Source organism: Mesoplodon mirus (genome assembly GCF_964341445.2).
Source record: "Mesoplodon mirus genome assembly, chromosome: 2".
NCBI lineage: Eukaryota > Metazoa > Chordata > Mammalia > Artiodactyla > Ziphiidae > Mesoplodon > Mesoplodon mirus.
The window spans coordinates 84,100,758-84,127,645 of record NC_138977.1 but is presented as its reverse complement, the minus strand read 5'-3'; the positions used below and the strand labels follow the sequence as shown (position 1 = coordinate 84,127,645).

At 36.7% G+C, this 26,888-nt stretch overlaps 1 protein-coding gene across 4 annotated transcripts in view; it reads left to right on the top strand.

Moving 5' to 3' along the window:
* The window catches only part of ATP8A1 (ATPase phospholipid transporting 8A1), a 242,792-nt gene that overhangs the window by 171,836 nt on the left and 44,068 nt on the right, over positions 1 to 26,888 (top strand). For all 4 annotated transcript variants that reach the window (XM_082611029.1, XM_082611027.1, XM_082611028.1 and 1 more), the window contains 4 exons: positions 18,407 to 18,590; positions 18,674 to 18,784; positions 25,263 to 25,337; positions 25,442 to 25,564. In XM_082611029.1, coding sequence (XP_082467155.1) covers positions 18,407 to 18,590; positions 18,674 to 18,784; positions 25,263 to 25,337; positions 25,442 to 25,564 — 493 coding nt within the window. The remainder of the gene's footprint in view (positions 1 to 18,406; positions 18,591 to 18,673; positions 18,785 to 25,262; positions 25,338 to 25,441; positions 25,565 to 26,888) is intronic.

Sequence of the window (26,888 nt, the reverse complement as noted above, 5' to 3'; positions counted from 1 at the left end):
CCCAAACATGACCAGCACCCCAGATGACCCCTCATGCTTCCTGTATTTTATTAGCTTCCCAAGGATAACTGCTAACTTGATTTCCATCACCATCTTTCTTAAGTTATATCTTGTTCATTTCAGTTTTTTTCTGTTTTGTATCTTGCTCATTTGGTGTAAACATATGTGTCTTCCATAGCTACATTCAAATTCTTTATAATTCTTTTCTGTTCAGCAGTTTTAAGTACAGAGCTCTGCAGCCTCCCACTAAAGGCCTCCCTAAAGCTTTCCATCAATCAGTAAATCAGTACTACTCTAATATGTTCTTCAGTCAAATACAGATCCATCTAAGAGATAACTTACACTTCTCCTTCAGTTCTACAGTGATAGAATGAAAGGACTTAATTTTCCCATTTGCTAAGGACATGGTATATAGAATCTACGGCATTATCTGATCTGTCAAGCTAGTGATTGCACCATGTGGGAAAGGGAAGCAGAGTTAGTTTGGTGTAACTGGTTCTCCTTAAACCCTTGCTAGTTTCTAGTAATTATCTTCTTCTTAATAAACCTATCTGAGCAATCCCCACTTAGGGCAAATTAAAGGTTTAGTGTCTTGATCCAGACTAGAGTTCCAGGAGTTGAGATCATGTAGAATAGTAAGTCATGGCTGTCTAGAAACTGTGCGACATGGAGTGAAGAGAAAAGAGAGACAAAATCCTAGCAGAAAGATGATCCTCGGAAAACAAAAGACATATTGCCAAGAGAGCAGTGAGAGAAACAACAAATGCATGTATATGATGGGCTTTATTTTTTTTATGTAACTTTTTTTAACATCTTTATTAGAGTATAATTGTTTTACAATGGTGTGTCAGTTTCTGCTTTATAACAAAGTGTATCAGTTATACATATACATATGTCCCCATATCTCTTCCCTCTTGCATCTCCCTCCCTCCCACCCTCCCTATCCCACCCCTCTAGGTGGTCACAAAGTACTGAGCTGATCTCCCTGTGCTATGCGGCTGCTTCCCACTAGCTATCTATTTTATGTTTGTTAGTATATATATATGTCCATGCCACTCTCTCACTTTGTCCCAGCTTACCCTTCCCTCTCCCCATATCCTCAAGTCCATTCTCTAGTAGGTCTGCATCTTTATTCCCGTCTTGCCCCTAGGTTCTTCTGACCATTTTCTTTTCTTTTTTTTTTTTTTTACATTCCATATGTATGTGTTAGCATATGGTATTTGTTTTTCTCTTTCTGACTTACTTCACTGTATGACAGTCTCTAGGTCCATCCACCTCACTACAAATAACTCAGTTTTGTTCATTTTTATGACTGAGTAATATTCCATTGTATATATGTGCCACATCATCTTTATCCATTCATCTGTTGATGGACACTTAGGTTGCTTCCATGTCCTGGCTATTGTAAATAGAGCTGCAATGAACATTTTGGTACATGTCTCTTTTTGAATTATGGTTTTCTCAGGGTATATGCCCAGTAGTGGGATTGCTGTGTCCTACAATAGTTCTATTTTTAGTTTTTTAAGGAACCTCCATACTGTTCTCCATAATGGCTGTATCAATTTACATTCCCACCAACAGTGCAAGAAAGTTCCCTTTTCTCCACACCCTCTTCAGCATTTATTGTTTGTAGATTTTTTGATGATGGACATTCTGACCGATGTGAGATGGTATCTCATTGTAGTTTTGATTTGCATTTCTCTAATGATTAATGATGTTGAGCATTCTTTCATGTGTTTGTTGGCAATCTGTATATCTTCTTTGGAGAAATGTCTATTTAGGTCTTCTGCCCATTTTTGGATTGGGTTGTTTGTTTTTTTGATATTGAGCTGCATGTGTTGCTTGTATGTTTTGGAGATTAATCCTTTGTCAGTTGCTTCATTTGCAAATATTTTCTCCCATTCTGAGGGTTGTCTTTTCGTCTTGTTTATAGTTTCCTTTGCTGTGCAAAAGCTTTTAATTTTCATTAGGTCCCATTTGTTTATTTTTGTTTTTATTTCTATTTGTCTAGGAGGTGGGTAAAAAAGGATTTGCTGTGATTTATGTCATAGGGTTTTCTGCCTATGTTTTCCTCTAAGAGTTTGATGGTGTCTGGCCTTACATTTAGGTCTTTAATCCATTTTGAGTTTATTTTTTGTGTACGGTGTTAGGAAGTGTTCTAATTTCATTCTTTTACATGTAGCTGTCCAATTCTCCCAGCACCAGTTATTGAAGAGGCTATCTTTTCTCCACTGTATATTCTTGCCTCCTTTATCAAAGATAAGGTGACAATATGTGCATGGGTTTATCTCTGGGCTTTCTGTCCTGTTCCATTGATCTATATTTCTGTTTTTGTGCCAGTACCATACTGTCTTGATTACTGTAGCTTTGTAGTATAGTCTGAAGTCAGGGAACCTGATTCCTCCAGCTCCGTTTTTCTTTCTCAATATTGCTTTGGCTATTCAGGGTCTTTTGTTTTTCCAAACAAATTTTGAAATTTTTTGTTCTAGTTCTGTGAAAAATGCCAGTGGTAGTTTGATAGGGATTGCATTGAATCTGTAGATTGCTTTGGGTAGTAGAGTCATTTTCACAACGTTGATTCTTGCAATCCAAGAACATGGTATATCTCTCCATCTATTTGTATCATCTTTAATTTCTTTCATCAGTGTCTTATAATTATCTGCATACAGGTCTTTTGTCTCCTTAGGTAGGTTTATTCCTAGATATTTTATTCTTTTTGTTGCAATGGTAAATGGGAGTGTTTTCTTAATTTCACTTTCAGATTTTTCATCATTAGAGTATAGGAATGCAAGAGATTTCTGTGCATTAATTTTGTATCCTACTACTTTACCAAATTCATTGATTAGCTCTGGTAGTTTTCTGGTAGCATCTTTAGTATTCTCTGTATAGTATCATGTCATCTGCAAACAGTGACGGCTTTACTTCTTCTTTTCTGGTTTGGATTCATTACTTTTTCTTCTCTGATTGCTGTGGCTAAAACTTCCAAAACTATGTTGAATAAGAGTGGTGAGAGTGGGCAACCTTGTCTTATTCCTGATCTTCGTGGAAATGCTTTCAGTTTTTCACCATTGAGGATGATGTTGGCTGTGGCTTTGTCATATATGGCCTTTATTATGTAGAGGAAAGTTCTCTCTATGCCTGCTTTCTGCAGGGTTTTTATCATAAATGGGTGTTCAAATTTTGTTGAAAGATTTCTCTGCATCTATTGAGAAGATCATATGGTTTTTCTCCTTCAATTTGTTAATATGGTTTATCACATTGATTGATTTGCGTATATTGAAGAATCCTTGCATTCCTGGGGTAAACCCCACTTGATCATAGTGCATGATCCTTTTAATGTGCTGTTGGATTCTGTTTGCGAGTATTTTGTTGAGGATTTTTGCATCTATGTTCATCAATAATATTGGCCTGTGGTTTTCTTTCTTTGTGACATCTTTGTTTGGGTATCAGAGTGATGGTGGCCTTGTAGAATGAGTTTGGGAGTGTTCCTCCCTCTGCTATATTTTGGAAGAGTTTGAGAAGGATAGGTGTTAGCTCTTCTCTAAATGTTTGATAGAATTCGCCTGTGAAGCCATCTGGTCTTGGGCTTTTTTTTGTTGGAAGATTTTTAATCACAGTTTCAATTTCAGTGCTTGTGATTAATCTGTTCATATTTTCTATTTCTTCCTGCTTCAGTCTCAGAATGTTGTGCCTTTCTAAGGATTTGTCCATTTCTTCCAGGTTGTCCATTTTATTGGCATATAGTTGCTTGTAGTAATCTCTCTTGATCCTTTGTATTTCTGCAGTGTCACTTGTTACTTCTCCTTTTTCATTTCTAATTCTATTGATTTTAGTCTTCTCCCTTTTTTTTCTTGATGAGTCTGGCTAATGGCTTATCAATTTTATCTTCTCAGAGAACCAGCTTTTAGTTTTATTGATCTTTGCTATCGTTTCCTTCATTTCTTTTTAATTTTTTCTGACCTGATCTCTATGATTTCTTTCCTTCTGCTAACTTTGGGGGTTTTTTGTTCTTCTTTCTCTAATTGCTCTAGGTGTCAGGTTAGGTTGTTTATTTGAGATGTTTCTTGTTTCTTGAGGTTGGCTTGTATACCTATGAACTTCCCTCTTTGAACTGCTTTTGCTGCATACCATAGGTTTTGGGTCGTTGTGTTTTCATTGTCATTTGTTTCTAGGAATTTTTTGATTTCCTCTTTGATTTCTTCAGTGATCTCTTGGTTATTAAGTAGTGTGTTGTTTAGCCTCCATGTGTTTGTATTTCTTACAGATTTTCTCCTATAATTGATATCTAGTCTCATACCGTTATGGTCAGAAAAGATACTTGATACGATTTCAACTTTCTTAAATTTACCAAGGCTTGATTTGTGACCCAAGATATGATCTATCCTGGAGAATATTCCATGAGCACTTGAGAAGAAAGTGTATTCTGTTATTTTTGGATGGAATGTCCTATAAATATCAATTAAGTCCATCTTGTTTCATGTATCATTTAAAGCTTGTGTTTCCTTATTTATTTTTATTTTGGATGATCTGTCTATTGGTGAAAGTGGGGTGTTAAAGCCCCCTACTATGATTGTGTTACTGTCGATTTCCCCTTTTATGGCTGTTAGTATTTGCCTTATGTATTGAGGTGCTCCTATGTTGGGTGCATAAATATTTACAATTGTTATATCTTCTTCTTGGATCGATCCCTTGATCATTATGTAGTGTCCTTCTTTGTCTCTTGAAATAGTCTTTGTTTTAAAGTCTATTTTGTCTGTTATGAGAATTGCTACTCCAGCTTTCTTTTGATTTCCATTTGCATGGAATATCTTTTTCCATCCCCTCACTTTCAGTCTGTATGTGTTCCTAAGTCTGAAATGGGTCTCTTGTAGACAACATATATACGGGTCTTGTTTTTGTATCCATTCAGCCAGTCTGTGTCTTTTGGTTGGAGCATTTAATCCATTTACTTTTAAGGTAATTATCGATATGTATGTTCCTATTACCATTTTCTTAATTGTTTTGGGTTTATTACTGTAGGTCTCTTCCTTCTGTTGTGTTTCTTGCCTAGAGAAGTTCCTTTAGCATTTGTTGTAGAGCTGGCTTGGTGGTGCTGAATTCTCTTAGTTTTTGCTTGTGTGTAAAGCTTTTAATTTCTCCGTCAAATCTGAATGATATCCTTGCTGGGTAGAGTAATCTTGGTTGTAGATTTTTGTATTTCATCACTTTAAATATGTCCTGCCACTCCCTTCTGGCTTGCAGAGTTTCTGCTGAAAGATCAGCTGTTAACCTTATGGGGATTCCCTTGTGTGTTACTTCATGTTTTTCCCTTGCTGCTTTTAATATTTGTTCTTTGTATTTCACTTTTGATAGTTTGATTAATATGTGTCTTGGCTTGTTTCTCCTTGGATTTTTCCTGTATGGGACTCTCTGTGCTTCCTGGACTTGATTAACTATTTCCTTTCCCATATTAGGGAAGTTTTCAACTATAGTCTCTTCAAATATTTACTCAGTCCCTTTCTTTTTCTCTCCTTCTGGGACCCCTATAATTCAAATGTTGGTGCGCTTAATGTTGTCCCAGAGGTCTCTGAGACTGTCCTCAATTCTTTTCATTCTTTTTTCTTTATTCTGTCTGCAGTAGTTATTTCCACTATTTTATTTTCCAGGTCACTTCTCCGTTCTTCTGCCTCAGTTATTCTGCTATTGATCCCTTCTAGAGAATTTTTAATTTCATTTATTGTGTTGTTCATCTCTGTTTGTTTGCTCTTTAATTCTTCTAGGTCCTTGTTAAACATTTCTTGTATTATCTCCATTCTCTTTCCAAGATTTTGGATCATCTTTACTATCGTTATTCTGAATTCTTTTTCAGGTAGACTGCCTATTTCCTCTTCATTTGTTAGTTCTGGTGGGTTTTTGCCTTGCTCCTTCATCTGCTGTGTGTTTCTCTGTCTTCTCATTTTGCTTAACTTACTGTGTTTGGGGTCCTGTTTTTGAAGGCTGCAGGTTCGTAGTTTCCGTTGTTTTTGGTGTCTGTCCCCGGTGGCTAAGGTTGGTTCAGTGGGTTTTGTAGGCTTCCTGGTGGAGGGGACTAGTGCCTGTGTTCTGGTGGATGAGGCTGGATTCTGGTGGGCAGGTCAACGTCTGGTGGTGTGTTTTGAGGTGTCTGTGGCCTTATTATGATTTTAGGCAGCCTCTGTGCTAATGGATGGGGTTGTGTTCCTGTCTTGCTAGTTGTTTGGCATAGGGTGTCCAGCACTGTAGCTTGCTGGTCGTTGAGTGAAGCTGGGTCTTGGTATTGAGATGGAGATCTCTGGGAGATTTTCACCATTTGATTACATGGAGCTGGGAGGTCTCTTGTGGACCAGTGTCCTGAACTTGGCTCTCCCACTACAGTGGCACAGCCGTGATGCCTGTCAGGAGCACCAAGAGCCTGTCCTCCAAACGGCTTAGAATAAAAGGGAGAAAGAAAGAAAGAAGAAGATAAAATAAAGTAAAATAAAATAAAATAAAGTTATTAAAATAAAAAATAAGTATTAAGAAAAAAATTCTTTAAGTAATAAAAAAAAAATGGACAGACAGAACCGTAGGACAAATGGTGAAAGCAAAGCTATACAGACAAAATCATACACAGAAGCATACACATACATACTCACAAAAAGAGAAAAAGGGGGAAAAAATATTTTTTTTTTTGCTCCCAAAGTCCACCTCCTCAATTTAGGATGATTCTTTGTCTATTCAGGTATTCCACAAATGCAGGGTACATCAAGTTGATTGTGGAGATTTAATCCACTGCTCCTGAGGCTGCTGAGAGAGATTTCCCTTTCCCTTCTTTGTTCACACAGCTCCCGGGGTTTAGCTTTGGATTTGGACCCGCCTCTGCGTGTAGGTCGCCAGAGGGCGTTTGTTCTTCACTCAGATAGGACTGGGTTAAAGGAGCAGCTGATTCAGGGGCTCTGGCTCACTCAGGCCGGCGGGAGGGAAGGGTCCGGATGCGGGGCGTGCCTGCGGCGGCAGAGGCTGGCGTGATGTTGCACCAGCCTGAGGCGCGCTGTGCACTCTCCTGGGGAAGCCATCCCTGGATCCCGGGACCCCGGCAGTGGCGGGCTGCACAGGCTCCCCGGAAGGTAGGTGTGGATAGTGACCTGTGCTTGCACACCGTCTTCTTGGTGGTGGCAACAGCAGCCTTAGCATCTCATGCCCGTCTCTGGGGTCCGTGCTGATAGCCGTGGCTCACGCCCGTCTCTGGAGCTCCTTTAAGCAGCGCTCTTAATCCCCTCTCCTCGTGCGCCAGGAAACAAAGAGGCGAGAAAAAGTCTCTTGCCTCTTCGGCAGGTCCAGACCTTTTCCAGGACTCCCTCCCGTCTAGCTGTGGCGCACTAACCCCTTCAGGCTGTGTTCACGCCGCCAACCCCAGTCCTCTCCCTGCGCTCCGACTGAAGCCCGAGCCTCAGCTCCCAGCGCCGCCCGCCCCGGCGGGTGAGCAGACAAGCCTCTTGGGCTGGTGAGTGCCGGTCGGCGCTGATCCTCTGTGCGGGAATCTCTCCACTTTGCCCTCCACACCCCTGTGACTGCGTTCTCTTCCGCCTCTTCAAAGCTTTCCCCCTCCGCCACCCACAGTCTCCACCCACGAAGGGGCTTCTAGTGTGTGGAAACCTTTCCTCCTTCACAGCTCCCTCCCACTGGTGCAGGTCCCGTCCCTATTCTTTTGTCTCTGTTTGTTCTTTTTTCTTTCGCCCTACCTAGGTATGTGGGGAGTTTCTAGCCTTCTGGGAGGTCTGATGTCTTCTGCCAGCGTTCAGTAGGTGTTCTGTGGGAGTTGTTCCACATGTAGATGTATTTCTGATGTATTTGTGGGGAAGAAGGTGATTTCCACGTCTTACTCTTCCCCCATCTTGAAACTCCTCCTGTTGGGCTTTATATTGAGGCACGAAAGAAGAGATGGTTCCTTCCAGGTAGCATTTTCCAAGAGGGAACATTAAAATAGAGCAAGGGTGGGCAAACTTTTTCTGTCAAGAGCCAGATAGTAAGTATTTCAGGCTTTGCAGGCCATACAGTCTCTGTCACAACTACTTAACTCTGACAGTGTAGTTTGAAAGCAGCCCTAGACAATATGTAAGTGAATGGGTGTGGCTATGATCTCATAAGACTTTATGTAAAAATATGATGCTGCCTGGATTTGACCCTGGTGCCATAGTTAGCCAACCCATCATGGAATGTCGATTACTCATGAATGAACAGTAAAGGGAGTCAATTTTGACACATCTTTTCCGTAATATTGATGGAGTTCACCCCAGACTCCCTAGTCTGTAATTTATAGGCTCTTTCTTTTATTTTCTTGAGAACTGAAACATTTTCCCATCTCTCCTCACCTGGCATGTTTCCCTTCCTCCATGATTCCTCAAAAATGGCTGACGTTCTTTCTGTGGTGACAGTTGCACAGTCTGGCATCTCCATTCAATCTTTCTGTGCCCTTGGATTCAAGAAAATCCCTTAAAATGTGGATATTTCCTGAAGTCAATTTGTTTTAAAATGAAGTGTCAATAGCAAGAGATATATGAGGAACCCAGGACCACAAACATGGATCCTGCTCTGTCACCCCAGTGCCTTCCCTCTAGGGGGAGGTGCCAGCAAGGTGCTAGAAGACAAGGGCAGCCAAGGAATCAAGGTGGAAGATATGCCAGCTCAAAAGAAAAAAAAAAAGATATGCCAGCTCACCTTCTCCCTAAGCTGGAAGCATTGTGGAGTCTTGAACTAAATGAAATTCTTCTTGGATTTTTATATATTATTTTAGTGTTTGCCCTCCATCACCAGTCACTTTTCACTCCTCTTTAGACAAACAGTCTCAATTATTTAATATGTTCCCATTCATCTGCAATACTTTATTTGTATATCTGTGTAGCTATGAAAATATATAATATTGTTATATGTGATTTGATTTGAGGAATAAACACGTATTTATAATGACATTCCAGCATAAATTTTTTGCCTTTTTTATTTTTCTCCATGTTTCTGACATGTTACCATATGTAGGACAAGTTCATTTCTTCTCACCACTGCTTACTATTTTCCTGATGAATATACACCATTTTTATCTCTTCTATAGTGATAGCCACATGGGTTGCCCCTAAATCTTTATTACCACAGAAGTGCTGAAATGAATATCCAATATATGCACCCACACAAATGTTCTTCTAGGATATATACTTAGAAATGGGAATGCTTGGCTGTGGGAGATACATATATATATATTTCAGTTCAATCAGAATTGTCTCATTGCTCCAAAACAGCTCCACTAGTGTTTACTCCCACATCCATGTAGGAAGGTTGCTGTTTCCCTAAACACCAGCACTTGGCATTCCTTATCTTATAACTTTGCCAGTTTGATGTTTGAAAAGTAGCATCTTGTTTTGATTTCTGTTTCTGTGATTACTAGGGAGATTGAGTAGTTCTTTATTTAACGATTTACCTCTCTGGATTTCTGCTTTTGAAGTTCTTTCTTTCTTTCTTTCTTTCTTCCTTCCTTCCTTCCTTCCTTCCTTCCTTCCTTCCATCATTCCTTCCTTCCTTCCATCATTCCTTCCTCCCTCCCTCCCTTCCTTCCTTCCTTCCAGTGTTTTTCAAGAACGCATTATGTGCCAGGCACCTTTATATGTGCTATAAATAGAGCAGTGAACAATAGAAAAATATACTCCCTGCCTTCACATTGTAGCTAGTATTCAATAAAATAAATACACATATGCATAGTCAAAAAGGCAATATGTGCTGTGTGTCTGTGGATAGTAACTATTTATTATATATCAGTCAGACATATAAAGTCAGTGGTAACACTTGCTATGAAGAAAAGTAGCACATTGAAAAAGGATAGGGATACAGAGCTTTCTGTTGTGTTTCCTGTATTTCTTTCTGCCTGTGTACTAGAATTCTTTGTGTGTTTTGGATATCAATTCTTTGTTGAGTATAGACATGACAGATGTCTTCTCATCTGGTTCCCTTCTTAATTCTGCCTGTGGTATTCTTCCTTGAACAGAAGTCATTGACCTTGAGATAGTCAAATTCCATTAATTTTTCCCTTTATGGTTTGTGCTTTGGAGATAGTAAGAACTTCTCACTCACAAAGATATTCTCCAACATTTCCTTCAGTTAACTTTAGAGCTTTTTGTTTTTTCGATAGGTCTTTAAGCTTATTTTTTTATATCTGTGTTGTGAATGAGAAGGGATCCAGTGTTATTTGTTTTTACATAGTGAGCAAATTCTCCCAATACTGCTTACTAAACAGTCCACCCTTTTCTTCTGTTTGTAATGCCATATGATCCAGAACTCAAGCTCCAGAGCCAGACTTTCCAGAGTCTAAGTCCAGGCTCCACCTCTTATTAGCTGAGTAACACATTGCTTGACTTCTCCAGCTTCAGTTTTCTTCATCTTTGAAATAGAGAGAAAAATAATTGTTCTCCTGGAATTGTGAGGAATAAATGGATTAGTATATGTACTCAGTGCATTATTAAAATTATGCTTCTCTTAGAAATGCTATCAAATTTTCTTTTATATAGCTAATTGAACATTTCTGATGAGAGGAATACTATAAAGATTTCTCTTTGACCACTGTGGCCTTTTCTGTGTCCTAAATTCTATTTTGTCTGGTATTAAAATTGCTAACCTGGCTTTCCTTTGTTTCGTATGGGCCTTGTCTTTTTTTTCCCCCACTAAACCCTTATGTTCAATCCTTCTGTATAACGTAGCCTCTAAGAATGCTGTCCTGTCTCTAAATCCACACTGCTTAGTGTTGAATTCTGTCTTCACCACTTACTTGCTGCCTTACCTTAAGTTATGTAATCTTTCTGTGCCTCAGTGTCCTCATTTGTGAAGTGGGAATACTAGTAATCTATCTCATATAGGGCTCTTCTGAGAATTGAACGAATTAAAACAAGTAAAGTGCTCAGAACATAGTGAACAAATAAGTGTTATATTAGCTGTTATTGTGAAGTGTGTCTCTTTTAGACACCATATTGCTGGATCTTTTTGTTTTAGTAATGCGAGAATCTGTGTCTTTTAATCAATGAATTTAACCCATTTATATTTATTATTATTGCCATGTTTGGCCTCATGTCTTCAATCTTATTTTGTGTTTTCCATTTATCATGCTTTTTGTTTCTTTTTTCTCCCCCTCCTTCCATTGTCTGAATCAGATTTTCTTCAGCTGGGTTGAAAGCTTTACAATCTATAACTATGCTGTGTCTGATTATTTCTAATTTTTGATAACCATATTTGTGCTTATTGTCTATATGTATTAGTATGTCTTCCCTTCCCTCCCCCTTCCCCATAAAGAGACAGGTACTGAAAGTATTAAAGTAATTTTATGCATGCATCCAGGAGCAGTCAGGTTACTTTCTTTGTAAGTGATCTACTTTTTCTTTCTAGAAGCTTTCAGAAATGTTTCTTAATCTTAGTTCAACCGTAATGTTTCTAGTGGTAGATACCTCTTTCTTACATTTCTTTTTGGTGCTGTATTAATACAGCCCTTTCAATCTAAGGATATATTTCTTTAATTCTGGAAAATTATTAACTATTCTTTTTCATTTTATTCTTTTTTATTCTCTTCTTGGACTCCCATTATATATGTGTAGTCACCTTTATTCCTTCATTTCATTTTTCTCATAATCTGTCCTTTAATCTCCTGATTTCTTTTGGGAAAATTTTTTGTTTGCACTATCAGGTTCTATCATTTTTACTACTCAATTTACTATTGGCTTCTTTATTTTAGCAGTTATATTTTTATTTAACTTATTTTTGATTGGTTCTTCATTATAACTGCTTGTTCCAGTTTCATGTTTCCAGTATCTTTCCATATCTTTCCAGGGTTTTTTTTCCCATACTTGTTTTAAATTCTTGTTATATCTGGTTTTACAAGTTCTTCTTTCTTATAAGTTACTGTATTTCTTTTGTGCTCATGATCTTCTGTCTTATAAATATTCCCTGTGAGACTATTTTTCCCCATTTGCTCTAGTGGGCAGTAATGTTCCTTTTGAGGGAAAGCTGAAAGCTGGATCCTAACTTGAGGCAAATTTGGAGACAGGGTTCAGTCTGAGCTTAGTGAATCCCTGTTTTCTCCCAGTTCCTTTACCCAAGCACTGCTCTTGCTAGAGGCAGCCACATTGTGATGGAATTGCCTGAGTGAGGTAATATTCAAGGGTTCTCAGCACACCCATATTATTGGCACCTGTCCCTGTCTGGCTTCATGCCCTGAGGTGTACCAGAAAGCTCTGACTTTCCTCTTCCAAGGCATGAGGTGGGAATTTTCCTGAGGTTTTAAGCTTTAGAACATTGAGGATAATCCTGGAATTGGTGTGTTTTGTTTTTCAAGCACATTATTTTGTGGACTTTGAGTTTTGACAGGTTCCAAGCCTAAGCCAAAGTTCACAGTTGCAGTGAGAGAGGAGCCCCTTAGCTCCATCCAGCCTGGTCTCAACCCCCCTCACACTGGTCAGCCTGGGTTTGCACAGGGTACCATGGAGAGCGAAAAGTAGAGCTGGAAAGCTTCTCCCACCTTATTGTTCATCTATGGGCTCTGGCACACCACTCTTTCTCTCTATGCCATTTACCTTCTAATAGTCATCCATCATTTCCTGTTTCCCCAAAGGTTTATCACAGATTTTGTGTTAACTGATAATTGTGACCCTGAAATCTAGTGAACTCCTTTTTTAACTCATGGCATCTTCAGGGTTTTATTCCAATTTCTGTCAATAGTCTGTGCTGCCACTTTTTCCATCTTCTACTAGGTATTTCTGAGAGAAGGTTCCTTGGAGAAACCTATCCACATAGGAGAGAATTCAAAAAAAAAAGGCAAGTGGGGGATGGAAGAAGGAAGGAAAGAAGGGCAAGTTGATTTTATTTAAGCCTAAAGAAGCTCCAGCCTTTCATTACCTACCCAGAGTCATGGGAAAGGGGAAGAAAATCAGTGCCCATGTGGTCCCGGAACAGATATGGTGAATGGGAAGAGATGGTGGCCATAGGTCTTACCACTCTGAGAGCCAGGTCACCATAGGGCAGAGCTTAAAGGGAGAAGCACTCAGCCTTCTTGAGTGGATGTGCTTCCTAGTTGGAAGCCCACCAGTCCTATCAAGTGAGGCTCCCTAGACAAAAAGAGGTGGCTGGGCCTTGTCCCATGTTGGAGAAACTTCTGTCTCTCTCTACCACTCCTGTCTCCTTAAAGCAAGAGTCCATAGAGAAAACACTGTTATATAGGCTCTTAATATTTAACTTCTGGGACGGTAGCTCAATAAAAGTCCTTAAGTAATAACTCTTAGGGGCAGAAGGAGGGTTCTGAGATCTTCTACTCTCTTTTCCTTTCTTCTCCTTATATTCTTCCATAGAAATTTCATCACATAATAAAGGAATTGAATAAATGGAAATTTTGCAAGAAAAAGAAATTCATCTCATTATCCATGATGCTAAGATTACAACTCTTATTCATATTTGACAGTTCACTGTTAGGAGGCAGTCTGCTGTGTATCTACAGTATAGAGGAACTATGTAAAGGATTATTGGATCCTTCAGGCTTTCTCAAATTGAAGGTTTGTGACAACCTGTGTTGTCAAATGATGGTTAGCATATTTTAGCAATAAAGTATTTTATTTAAGGTATGTATATATGTATATATCTTTTGAGCAGTCCAAATTAATATTTTTAAGGCACTGCTACTATATTATTTTTTAGTTCCTATTGCTTAGAGTAGTCTGCTATGTGTTGAGTACAGTGCTAGGTCCCAGATAATTAGATGGATGGATAGATGGGTAGATTGATTTTTTTTTTTTTAATGAACAGTACCACTGTGGCAAACTGTTCTATGGTGTGAATACTATAATAAAGACTTCTTCTAGGGGGAGTTTTCTTTTTAGTGCCTTAAACGCACAAAAGGTCTGTTTGCCAATTAATAGTTCAGGATGCCTATGCACACACACATACATGCATATTCAAACATACACTGTCAATGTGATCAGTCATTATTTAAAATATTATCTAAACCATTGAAACGGAAGTTTACCTATAACAACATAAATTCCACAAAAGAGAAGTTTTGCATCTAAAATGCATTGCAAAAGGAAATCTTTTTTAAAGATACTTTCCTTTTTTTGCCCTGTGGCAAGGTTATCTGTATTTTGTTTCTGTAGACTCAATTTCCCTGTATTATAAATTCCCCTTGATGCCTCTGACTTCACAGTATGTCAACAGATGTTGCTTTTGGAGACTAGGAAAGCACTCACTCATCAGTCATTTGAATAACACAACTCTCTTACCTAGAAGTGGGTGAATGTTTCATTATGTACCCTATGCTAAGAATCATTTTTAGGATTTGCTATTTAAGTGGCTGTTTTCATTCCAGTAGTAAATTGATGGTGAGTTTCTGGAAGTGTTACAATATTTACGTAAATTTTGGTGCATGTAACACAGATTTTTTGCCATATTTAACTCCTCCTCAATTCAAAACTTTATAAATGAGCCTACAAATTTTAGTTCAAAGAAGAGTTAAGTAAGATCTCATAAATTTTTCTCTTAGGTTTTTCTCTCTTTTTGTAATTTCTTTATTAGTCAGCAGAATATGACTCAATGGGGAATAGACTGATATTCACAAAGAGAAAACTTGGGAAGTTTGTTGCAAAGGAAAGTAAAGCAGATGCCCCACTAAATGATCCTGACCTCTAAATAGTTAGCAAGAGCAGCCCTCAAGCTTCCTAAATACAGGGGCTCTATAAATACAGGGTCATTATACAAAGCACTTCAGGATAATTAAGAAATACTGTATTCTTCCATGTTCTTAATTTTTTTTCTAGATTTACTTTCCAAAAGCAACTTTATAGTAACTTTTAAGTTTGCAATATGTTTTTAAGTTAACATATTATCAGCCTAATTTTTAATGTATGTGTGAGATTTTTCTAGGTTATTAACCTAAAAACACAATACAGTAAGACAAATTATTGTACTTCTTTTAGCTACCTATAAAAAGTCCCTTAAAATATTCTTTATTATGCGACTTTGTATATACATGCACATATAATCCTTATCCATATTCCATTCAAAAAGATGATTCATTTAGCTAATCCCATTTAAAGGGTGCAAAATGAGGCTCATATAAGATGGGCCACCCTACATACTTTCTAGCTTAAATGGTAAAAATTTCCAGTACTCCAACCTAATGTTCACAGGGCAGTGAGAGTTACTACATAGCAAGTAAGAAAAATAATGAATAACACGTGCAGAAACTGCAGCCAAGATAATATCTGAAAAGCATATTGCACTCAGTGTACTGCTAGGTTGTATCACAAAGGACCACCCTCTGTTTGTGGAGCCACAGGGAAGAAAACGACTTTATAGCAAATGCTGGATGTGTAGTCCTTTTCTGCAGAGGCTCTGACTTCTTCCAAAGAAGAAAGAGCAACAGTGGAAGAGAAGAGAACCGTGAATAATTTAAGTCCTGATGCAGACCCATGGGTGGTTAAAAAAAAAAAATCTAGGGTAGAAAACAGAGCGCTTTTATGATGTCCCTGAATTATGCATTGGATCACTATTGATATTTGTAAAAATTTAGGTTTTAGATACTCTCAACCATGGATGTGTGGTTCTTGATAGACATTTGAAAGAATTAACTTGTGTGGTAAGGTTGTTCTAGACTCTTCTGGAAATTGTACAAATATAGAAGCAAGTTTACAAAAGTCAAGAAAGTAAACTGGGCTGGAAGGACATTCTTTAGTGCGTGCCTGCACCTTTGCTTCCATGAGTCGACTTGGTGCTTACTGGGAACCTGGGGGTGTCTGTTCCTTAATCTGTTTATTCCTGTTGTACTTCTTAAAGTAGTCATCACTGAATTAAATGTTTCATAAGCCACCAAAAAATAATCTAACCAAAATTGTTGCTAGGAAAACCAGATATAATGTTCTAGAAAGACTTCTTGAGTTGCTGAAAAAAATTGCTGTTGAATCTAGGGATAAGATAACAGTAAACTGGGTGGAAGGCATCATTATATTGTAGTTTCCACTAAATGAAACAAACCATGGATTGTGCCTCATGAGTGAGGTTTCTGTAAGAAAAATATGCAGAATTTCAAACACAAACCCCTTTGCAACGTATGGTTCTTTGCCCTACATCACAAGCTTATACATTTATATTTTGAGTTAAATGTTTTAAGTATGTATATTTTATGAATTCTCACTTAAATCTGACATCTTTGTTTAGCAACCATCTACTATTTCAAACCCATCAGATACCAGGGCTTCTACTGTTTCTTGAATCTTCTTCCAACCCAGTTGTCTCCTTGTATCTTGATAATGGAAGCAGATACCCTTGCTCGTGGCAGTTGCAATGTAATTTTGGGAAGTTTCTCACTACATCATCATCTTTAAAAAAAAAAAAAAAAAACAAGCATTGTTCTTGCCTAGGGAATTCATACTCTGCTTTTAACACCTGAGTTAGCCACATCCATAGAGTTGGTAAAAATCCTCAGCCAATTTTAATTTGGGGGCATTGAAAATTGCAGTGTCAAGCAGAGAAAGCAGTAGTTGGTTGTAATAGCCGTGAAAAAAAGAAAACAAAGTTTAATCCAGCTTTTTTCTGATGCTTCTTTAAATCATTAATATTAGCTCACCATGCAGAGATTTTATCCTTTATTACACATTCAGCTTATGAAAAAAAACAAAATAAATACCAGTGTTTCCCATGATCCCATGGTTTGACTTCACAGTGTACTTACATTGTGAGCCTGTTAAGTTGTAAAGGGAATTGGATAAATGTTTTCAAATGCTTCTCTCTTTTCATGTCCATTTCCCATTTGCTTTTTAGATCATTTCTTGGTGAGAATTCTTTTTTGACATTTACTAAATGTCAGCTATAGTCCATGTTTAAAACATTGGCCTAGAGCCAGTGGGCTAACCAATTTATATTAGCCTGTTAAGAAAAATTAAATAAAATGTGAAAATGAAATGAAAATTCCTTTGAAGAAAAATGAGGGCTAACAGTGAAAAAGCCCATTAATGGCCTGATACATCCATTCTTTTGCTGTATTCACAGTTATGTCATTTTGTGCTGTTGTCATTTTGTGCTCTTGCTGTTCTTCCAAGGGAAGAATTAAAAATGATTCTTTCATATAGCAGCCATTTATTGAGTACCTACTCTGGATCAGCACTAGGAATACAAAGATGAGACTGGTTCAGTCTGCAAGCAACTCACAGTCTAACACAATGATTCTCAAACTCAGACCAGATCTGTTCTTGGCTGAAGGCTTTGAGAAGGGCAGCTGGACCTCCTGAAGGCACATATTTGTGCAGAACATCCACTGCTAGGAATTTTCCCTAAGGAAATAATCAGGGAAAATGTGCAAAGATGTATTGAGTGTTTCAGAGTCATGATCTTCATTTCTAAGTTGAATAATAAATGATTTACCAGATGTTCCAGTGGATACTTACTGTACTTAACTTTGATAAAGAATTTAGCTCTGGGTTATTGCTCTTGTCCACTAACATTGTGTATATTAGTTGTTTCTCAGTAGTTCATTACTATCTTAATAGTTTACTGAGCCAGATCACTGTTCAGTTTTTCTTTCTTTCTCTAATCGCCAAGATAGCATGGATACTAGATTAAGTTAATCACGCAGATGCGTATTCTGTCATTGAACTCTTCTGAATGTCACGGTGATTATTTCTCAAATTGCGTTTAAAAGTTTGTGATAAGTTGCTCCAAAGTTAATACCAAGTATGATTTTGGTATGGATGCTGGTGTTCTCTGTTCCTGGTCCACCTTTGTATAAAAGGTTACTTGATTCTACTTGGCCATTGTTAGTAGCTTCGGAAGAAAATTGAGGCACATGAGCTATGTAATCAAGCACTTTGTATTTACTTTGGTTGATTCACCAGGGTGGCTGAGAACAAGTTGAGAAGTTAGCTAATTCCCTACTGTTAATTTAAGTTGTTTTAAATGTATAGTATATCATCTAAGATCAGCTTATGGAGGCTCAAAACTTTTATTTTCAAGGTATAGGAGAACAGTTAGCGTTTGGACTACCATTCAACAGCCTTTCTGGCTTTCTTTTTCATTCAAAAGTGAAGAATTAGAAGTTCTGATATTATTTGTTAGGAAGTAATGGAATTTCTGAACTCAAATGTCATTTTTTAAAACAAATTTACGCACACATTCTGGTAAACTAGTACTTAACAAAGCATTGTAGCTTCTGTCACCTAGAGGTTTGCTTCCAAGCCTTTATTTTTCCCTTAAAGTGGCAAACCAGGCTAACAGAGAACTAAAACATTTGTAAACCTAAGACTTTTCCATGATGATTCTTTAGAGACCTATTCATTAGTCTCTTCTGCTGCTTTTATGCTTCAAGAAAATGACATCTTAAAATTCCTTTTTTCAAAAAACAATTAATAATTTGTCCTAATTTAAGGGTTTCTCCTCTTCAAAAATCTGAAGTTGTTGAGATGGTTAAGAAACAAGGTAAAGTCATAACACTTGCCATTGGTGATGGAGCAAATGACATCAGCATGATACAGACGGCACATGTTGGAGTTGGAATAAGTGGCAATGAAGGCCTTCAGGCAGCTAATTCTTCTGACTACTCCATAGCTCAGGTAAAGCATCATTTCTGTAAAACACACTGTCAGCTGACACTATGAAGAGGAAAATACTAATTTTTTTTCCATTCTTATTTTAGTTCAGATATTTGAAGAATTTGTTGTTGGTTCATGGTGCCTGGAACTATAACAGAGTCTCCAAGTGCATTTTGTACTGCTTCTACAAGAATATAGTTCTCTATATTATTGAGGTAATCCCAAGTTCAGTTTAAAAATCCTTGTCATTTGCATATATATTTGAAATTTTTTTGTGTGAAGACATTTCCTTATCATTTTAATTAATCCTTCATTTGCCCACTTTTTATAACTTCTAAATATGTTAAAACAAAAAGTTTGTCAGCCATGGAGAATAATGTTGAAATTGTGGCTAAAAACATTATATTGCTTTGGTAAGAAATGATGAATTACAATTGCTAACGAAGTAATGTGTTCAGCTTTTAAAAGACTACAAACTATGTATCATTTTTTTTTTCCTTGCGGTACGCGGGCCTCTCACTGTCGTGGCCTCTCCCGTTGCGGAGCACAGGCTCCGGACGCACATGCTCAGCGGCCATGGCTCACGGGTCCAGCCGCTCCGCGGCATGTGGGATCCTCCCGGACCGGGGCACGAGCCCGCGTCCCCTGCATCGGCAGGCGGACCCCAACCACTGCACCACCAGGGAAGCCCAGCATTTTTTTTATAAAGTTCAAAAACATACAAGAGAAGACAGTACACTGTTTAGGGATGTACACAAGCAAAACTGTGTTTAAAAAGAAAAGGAAGGGAATAATGGACATAAAACTGAAGCTATCAGTTCTACTAAGGGGTCTAATCAGGAAAAATACACAAGTAGTTTTGCTAATATTGGTCATCTTGTAGTTCTTATTATGTTTCAGACTTACATAATTATATACAAGTATTCTTGCTGTTTGGGTCTGTTTTGGTTTCTGAGTTTGGTAGGTAACAAGAGTCTAGATAATGAGGAATTTGTCTAAAAATTATCAGAATAATTCAGTTCCTGTGTCAAAGGAATTTCTATATTCCTTTTCATGTAGCAAATATAACATCATTTTTTAACATGAAAAGTTAACCTGGGTCAGGAATATCACTTTTAAAAGGATGCATTTTGTTCTGCAAACATTTTTGCAGCACCTGCTGGATGCCAGGCACCAGGTTTAGTTCACCAAGTACGAAGTAAATCAAGCAAGGTTCCTATCCTCCAGAAGCTTGCCAATAGAAATGTAAAACAAGCCACGTGTGTAATTTTACATTTTCTGGGAACCACATTAACAAGTAAAAATTAAAGCCCAAATTAATTTTAAATTATATTTCATTTAACTCGATATACTCAATAGTATTATTTCAACATGGAATCACTGTAAAAATTATTAATGCAATATTTCACATTCTTTTCTTCATACTAAGTGTTCACAATCTGTTGTGTATTTTACACATTCAGTATATCTCAGTTTGGACTAATCACATTTCCAGTGTTCAAGAGCCACATGGCCAGTGGCTACCCCCCTGGATAGCACAGCACCAGTAGATGAATAAGTAAATTGAACACTCAGGATGTGATAAATAAGTTATCTTTTTTTTTTAACATATGACCATTTTATCATCAGAAGCTATATTTGTAATACTTAAACTCTAGGTGTTACCAGTTTCTTTCTCCTCTTGCAGCTTCACAAAGCATGACAATGAGCTCTCCATAGCTTGTTAAGAAAACCCTCCATCTTCCAGTCCTGTCAGAGGAACTGCCTACACCCTCATAAATCTGCCCTGGGGTCCCTTACAGATGTTTGTTTATGCCACCTTGCCCTCTACTCTTTTGACTGTTTCTACACATCTATCAGAAGAGACACAACCTAACCATATGCCATGTGGAAATAATATCCCATACTTCACACCACAGAAGTAACACCATAAACAAAACAATCAGTAGACTCCACATTTCCCCTGTTGATACATTAGTTGGGAACTGCTGTATATTTGCTTCAGCTGTTCTTTATGCTTCTGTCTGAATGTTTATCTCCTTAGCAAAATGTTGATTGAGCATAGTTCTTATTATGAGTCAGACTAATAAAAATAAAACTTAGTTTTGAAGTGTGCAGGCAGTTTTATTTATTGGTCACTAAAAATCTATAATTAGGTTGCAACCCATTAGATAAAATAAACACTTTAAATACTTGGAATCATAAATAAGATAATCTGTGAATTTACTTATTGTTCATTACTGCTGAATTTGGCCTGGAATAATCTGTGTTTTGAAGCAAAATGCACTTCCAAAATAGCTTATGAGATCATACAAAATATTCTTTTTGTTTATATAAATCTGTGATTATTTTCTAATATAATTATTTGTAATTCCCAGTCCCCCCTATAGTCCTAACTTTTCTAGTTATATTTTCTTCTCATCCCAAAACATTGACATTCAAAAGAATATCAATTTATACAGTTTATTTACATATACTCTTGAAGGTACGAGGAGTTTAAAGCCACTGGCAGCAACAAATCTGCTTACAAAATATTAATTTTGTAAAAAGAAATAAGAGTACTCAACTTGCCACTTCTTAAATCTATTTGACAATCAACAATGAAGTGGTCAAAATTACGTCTAATGGGAGAAATAAAATATATTAAACTCAAATGAAAAACTAAATCTGCATGCTCTGTTTCAAATCCAGAGTTATGTGATTTGTGGTTGATTAGCCCTAAATTTTACTAGGCTTTGAATTTAAAGCCTCTTTGAGAGATATTTAACACTGATCAGATTCTATACATGTTGAAAGGGATAAGTCCTAAACTTTACTGGAAATCTCATTCTTAAGTTATTTTTCTTTTAAGAGTTTATGGAAATGTATTTTGAATATAATTCAACTATCTTGGAAATGAATTGACCTCTTAAATCAATTCCCAGATACCCAACTTTTGCCAGCTAAAACAAGTTCTGCAGATGTTAATGGCTCATGTCAGTACTGTGAATGAATAGACAGAAAACACATCATTGAATGTCTCTAGTGAGGACAACTGCCAGTCTCGAATCTCCCCTTTCAGTTTTTTGTGCTGTTCAGGCGTGGGAGCAGAATACTCACTGACTATTTGTAAGCTGCTGTTTAATATGCAGAAATGCTCAATCGGGGAAATGTCTGTGAAGTTTTAACTGCCACGCCTCTACTAGGACATGGAAGTTAGAAAATAATACCAGGACAGGAAGGTCTGAAGTTTCCTTGCTATTAAAGGAATGGTATGGAATGCTATGGGTTTTATAGATTATCTGCAAAAACTGCTTTTGCCATTGCCATACTGCCAGGAATGTCACTATCTAGCTACTCCATTGCCATAAATTACAGTCAAACAAATAAATACAGATTTGGCAGGTGGCAGTATAAAGCACTTGCTTATGGTGGCCGCCCAGCAGCAACCCTAGGTGTTCATTGAAATTACTGACATTTTCTAAAGAGATTTTTTTTCAATTTCTCTGAAACATCTGACTCCTTCCTAACAAAATAAGACCTTTTCTTTCAAATAATCAGTCACATCCAGGTTTTCCAGTAAGATTCCAAAGCAATGTAGCCTTTCTAATTTCCAGAAGCTTTGATTAAAGTCAATGAGGTGATACTTTCCCAGCAAGTTGTGCTGGGATGTGGATTTCCTGTGACTTTAAGTAATTTAGATACCTCCCCAGAGGGGCTGATGTTTTCTTTCTGCATCCATGATTTTGTTGAGTCAAAGGAGGGACTTTTATGTGTTTATAGTAATTTAGGTGGTGTTTTATTAAGTATGGGATGCATTTCTAATATATCTTTTAACTACAAATCTCAGACTAACTTGAAATCAGCCTTCTGGTAGACTGTTTCACTGTTAAAAAACCTCTTTTCCTTTAAAATATGTAAACTTCAATGCCAAAATATTTGTATGAAGATGTGTACTATATTGGAAGGATCAATTCCTATCTAGTCATTTCTTTTTTAAAAAAAGAAATTAGAATATTAACTTTCTAAAGTGCAGGAAGAGTATTTCTAGAAACATGTTCACATACCTTTCAGTAAGAAAAATGAAACGGTAAAAATGTGTTGATAGCTTTCCACTTAAAAATGTCTGCATTTCTCTCATAAAGCCTTTAAGTGGTGCATTTTAAAATAAACTTGGACTGTGAGCATGCTGGTTTATTTGCAGGTTATCTTGAACTGGAAACGTTATGTAAATATCCATTGATTTGAGGGAGATTCCTAAATTTCAAGCTCATAGTGGTGTTTTAATCAGCACCGAAAGTTACGTACAAAGAGGCCAGGAGGCCATTCACATTTACAAATGTTTATTAACACACACATTTATTAACATAAATTTCTCCTATTATGCAGTATTGATGATTACAAATGCATTTATAACTATAAGCTTTGAGCCAAATCATGTCCATTAAAGGAATTTGGTATGCATGCAGCTTTGGCTTTCTTCAGGCCAATGAAGATTAGACTGTATCTTCTTAGACTACTAAGGCCATAACTGAAAGTTTATGTTTAAAAATTCTTTATATTACCATCATACCCTAAGAAATCTGAATACCACAATAGATCACAGTCGCCTTCAGGGAGAACATTACCATCACCCAGAGCATCACAAATATGTATTTTACATAATCCACATCTCAAAAAGGCCAAGTGTGAAAACACAATAGATAGCGTTGAAGTCTGTCTAGTCAATTTGTGTCTACTTAATGCTTTAAAAAAAAAAAAAAAAGTTTAAAGTCAGCAGCACCCCAAGGAATAAATTTAACTTCATGTGAAGATGCTAAGTTGTTTTAAAGTTTGCATGCAGCAGTGAATGATCTGGCTCCTAGCAGAGGGCACACGTTCAAATTTTTTCTGTAAATATATGTAGCAAAGCAAGTAAGAATTTCAGATTTACCTCCGATTTCTATGCTTTTGTTCTTTTTGTTGTTAATGTGTGTTACAAGCCTAACACAATTTGGACTTATTTTTCATGTGCTATTGCTACTTTGTTCTCTTTTCCATCTCATGAAGCCCACATTGGTTTTTATATACGCTCAGTCATTCCTTTCCACTATAAAAAGGAAAAAGATCAACGTTGGTATAGAAACTGTTCATAGGGAGGCCAACCTGGGTACATATTGATAAATGGTGAATTTGTAGCAATTCATGCTTCCATAATGAGGTTAAATGAAACGTGAAGTGTAGCAAAGTGCCTGCAACTCCAATTCAAAAATTCACTTGATCAGCATGTCCAGATTGCTGTCCCCTAACTGGTTTTCGGTTGTTGTTATGTTTTGGCTTTGTGTTTGTGTTTATATAATCTCATTGTTGGACCAGACATTTTACTCTTCCAGATTAATGTGATTTTTAATTACATTTTATGTCTGCTTTTTAAAAAAATAATTCAGGGATTATTGATTTACTGATATTCACTTTAATTTTCCATTTGTCTTAAACATGCTGGAGAGTTTCCCTATATTGCCCCTTAATTTTGTAGCCAAAGTTAAGCTTTCTGTTTTTAAGAGAACTGCAAAATGTATAAGAACATGTTGCTCTATTAAAGATTGTTTTTAATGAAAGCATAAATTTAAGCTACAAAATATTTTTATATAAAGAAGCACATTTATTATATTAAAAAATATGTTTTTAATGTATAAATTCAAATTTTGCATTCTGATGGCTATAATTATCAAGAACCATAAAAAAAAGTTATGTTCTTTGACCCATTAATTCTACTTCTAAGAATTCATCCTAAAAGGAAAAAGAAAAAAGGACATGAGGAAATTTTGGAGGTGATAGATATGTCTGTTACCTTAGGTGATGGTTTCATGCATGCATGCATGCATATGTCCAAACTCACCAAATTGTATACATTAAATGTATGTCATTTTTGTATGTCAATTATACCTCAATAAAGCTATTTTTATTAAAAAATAATCATCCTAAGAAATAGAGATGTTTAGGATTTCTGTACAAGAATATTCAGTTCAGAATTATGTATAATAGCAAAAACCGGAAGCAAGCTAAATACCCAAAAATAGTTATAGCCACACTGTAGGGGATATATGTCCATTAACATCATTTTAAAGGACATGTAACAACTTAAGAAAAATGTGTATTATATAATGTTAAGGAGAGGAGCAGGACATGACACTACATACAGCTTCCCAGTAAGATAAATCTATGAATATATATAAATGAACTACTACATGAATACAACCAAAGTGTAAGAAAATAAATGGTGATGGTATTATTATAGGAAATTATTTTATTTTCTAAATAAATAAATTTTTAATCATAATGAAAACAACAATAATCTTTAAATAGCTATCAGAAGGTAGATACTTTAAAAGGGAATTAAAGCTCTAAAATTTTAGTTGCATAAAATATATTCTCTAAAGTGCCTTTTAGGAAACAAGGTTATATCTAATTTTTTTATAGTCTGTGATTGCCCATTGATATAGTTCTTTTTTGATTCAACAAGTGGAACCAATTCTGGCTTAAATAGCAAAGACCTTACAAAAGAATCCCTTCAAATTAAAAAGCAAACCAAAAAAATGCCATTTTCAAGAGAGTCGTGAAAATACTGTGTCAGTGAGGCTTTTATGCAGTGGCTGAGTATACAGCAGATTCTAAGTGACAAATTTATGGTTTTTGTGTTCTAATTTGGGGGGTTTGGGATTGTTTTCTTCCTAGATCTGGTTTGCCTTCGTTAATGGCTTTTCTGGACAGATCCTCTTTGAGAGATGGTGCATAGGTCTTTATAACGTGGTAAGTTTAGGACTTTTTATTATTCCTGTTCTATTGAATACTTTGAGATAGACATTCACCCTGCGTTTGGCTGCCTGGTATAATGATGAGTTTGTGCACTTTAGATGTTTACAGCAATGCCGCCCTTAACTCTGGGAATATTTGAGAGATCATGCAGAAAAGAGAATATGTTGAAGTATCCTGAATTATACAAAACGTCTCAGAATGCCCTGGACTTCAACACCAAGGTAGGAACCAGTACCCTGGTGGGACTTGCTTTACTGCTCCAATTGCTTGGGGCATTGGATCTTCTAAAGCCAAGGAAACAATTCCAGGGTCCTGACCATGGCAGGTCAGATTTGCTTAGGGTTCTGATATGGACTGAGAAGTTGTTTTGTTTTGTTTTGTTTTGCTATAAATTTAAACTGTAGCCACAATTCACTGGGGTTTGCCAGGCAGCAGTAAACTGGGTCTAGCAGGCAGAAGAGGTGCCCCTTTGGCCCTCTGACTTTCTGTCTTTGCAGTGTTCTGGGCAATGGTCACTCCTCACATGTGTCAGTACTGCAGGACTGACAAGGACTGTCCTTACACATATAAAGTGGTGAGAGGTAATATATCATTCTTTTCTAATTTTCTGTTTTGTGGAATAACCTTGTCCTTATTGGAATATTAGGTTGTTTGTATTGGGCATTGAAAATATAGTCTCTGGTAGGTAACTCAGCCATAATACTCAGTATTTCCAAGACATAAAATGTAATACAAGATTAAATAACCAACGCTGTCTAAAATCATATTCCGGGTTTATGTCCTACATAACAAGCCATGGGCTCCTGTCATCTATGTGATCCATGGTATTTCTTCATCTCAGCAACAAAAATATCTAATTTCATGAAGAGTTTACTTGCCTGCAATTATTTATTCTAAAATGTTTCCACTAGTATGTTAGTAATTCGTGTTTCTATCCAGTGTGAGGGAGGAAAAAAAATTTTTTAATTTTATAACAGTCAAGGTGGATGCCATTTTGAAATGATAATAAAAGTATCAAATACACCTTCACAGAATTTTTTCCCAGTCAGTATAGTGCATGCTTATTATGTTATGCATGTTATGTTACTAATAATTACATGTAACCTAAATTCAGTATTTTGAATTTAGGAAATTAATGCAGGGTATTTTAAATATTTATTATTTCATAAAATTCTCAAATGACATTTGTTCTCAGTATATCAAGGGAATAGAGTGAAACAGGTGTGTCAGTGCCTCTAACCTCATACAGTAAATAATGATGTTAAGTTTATCACCAGGATGTTATTCATCTTCTGAGATGAGGTCTTCAAGAATGCACTGTGCACAGTGTGTCCAGGTGTGCAGATGCATACAATTTGAGGGCATGGTTTTAAACAACTGAATTTGGTTAAATTTAAAAAAAAAAAAAAAAACTAAAGCATTCTTTGACTTACACCATTGGTTCTAAAAAGTATTTTTAGTGGTCTCTTAAAACCATTGCTATTTATAATATGCAATGTCTATGCTCTTATTTTTAAATGTTTTATTTTTTGATTCTTTAAAATT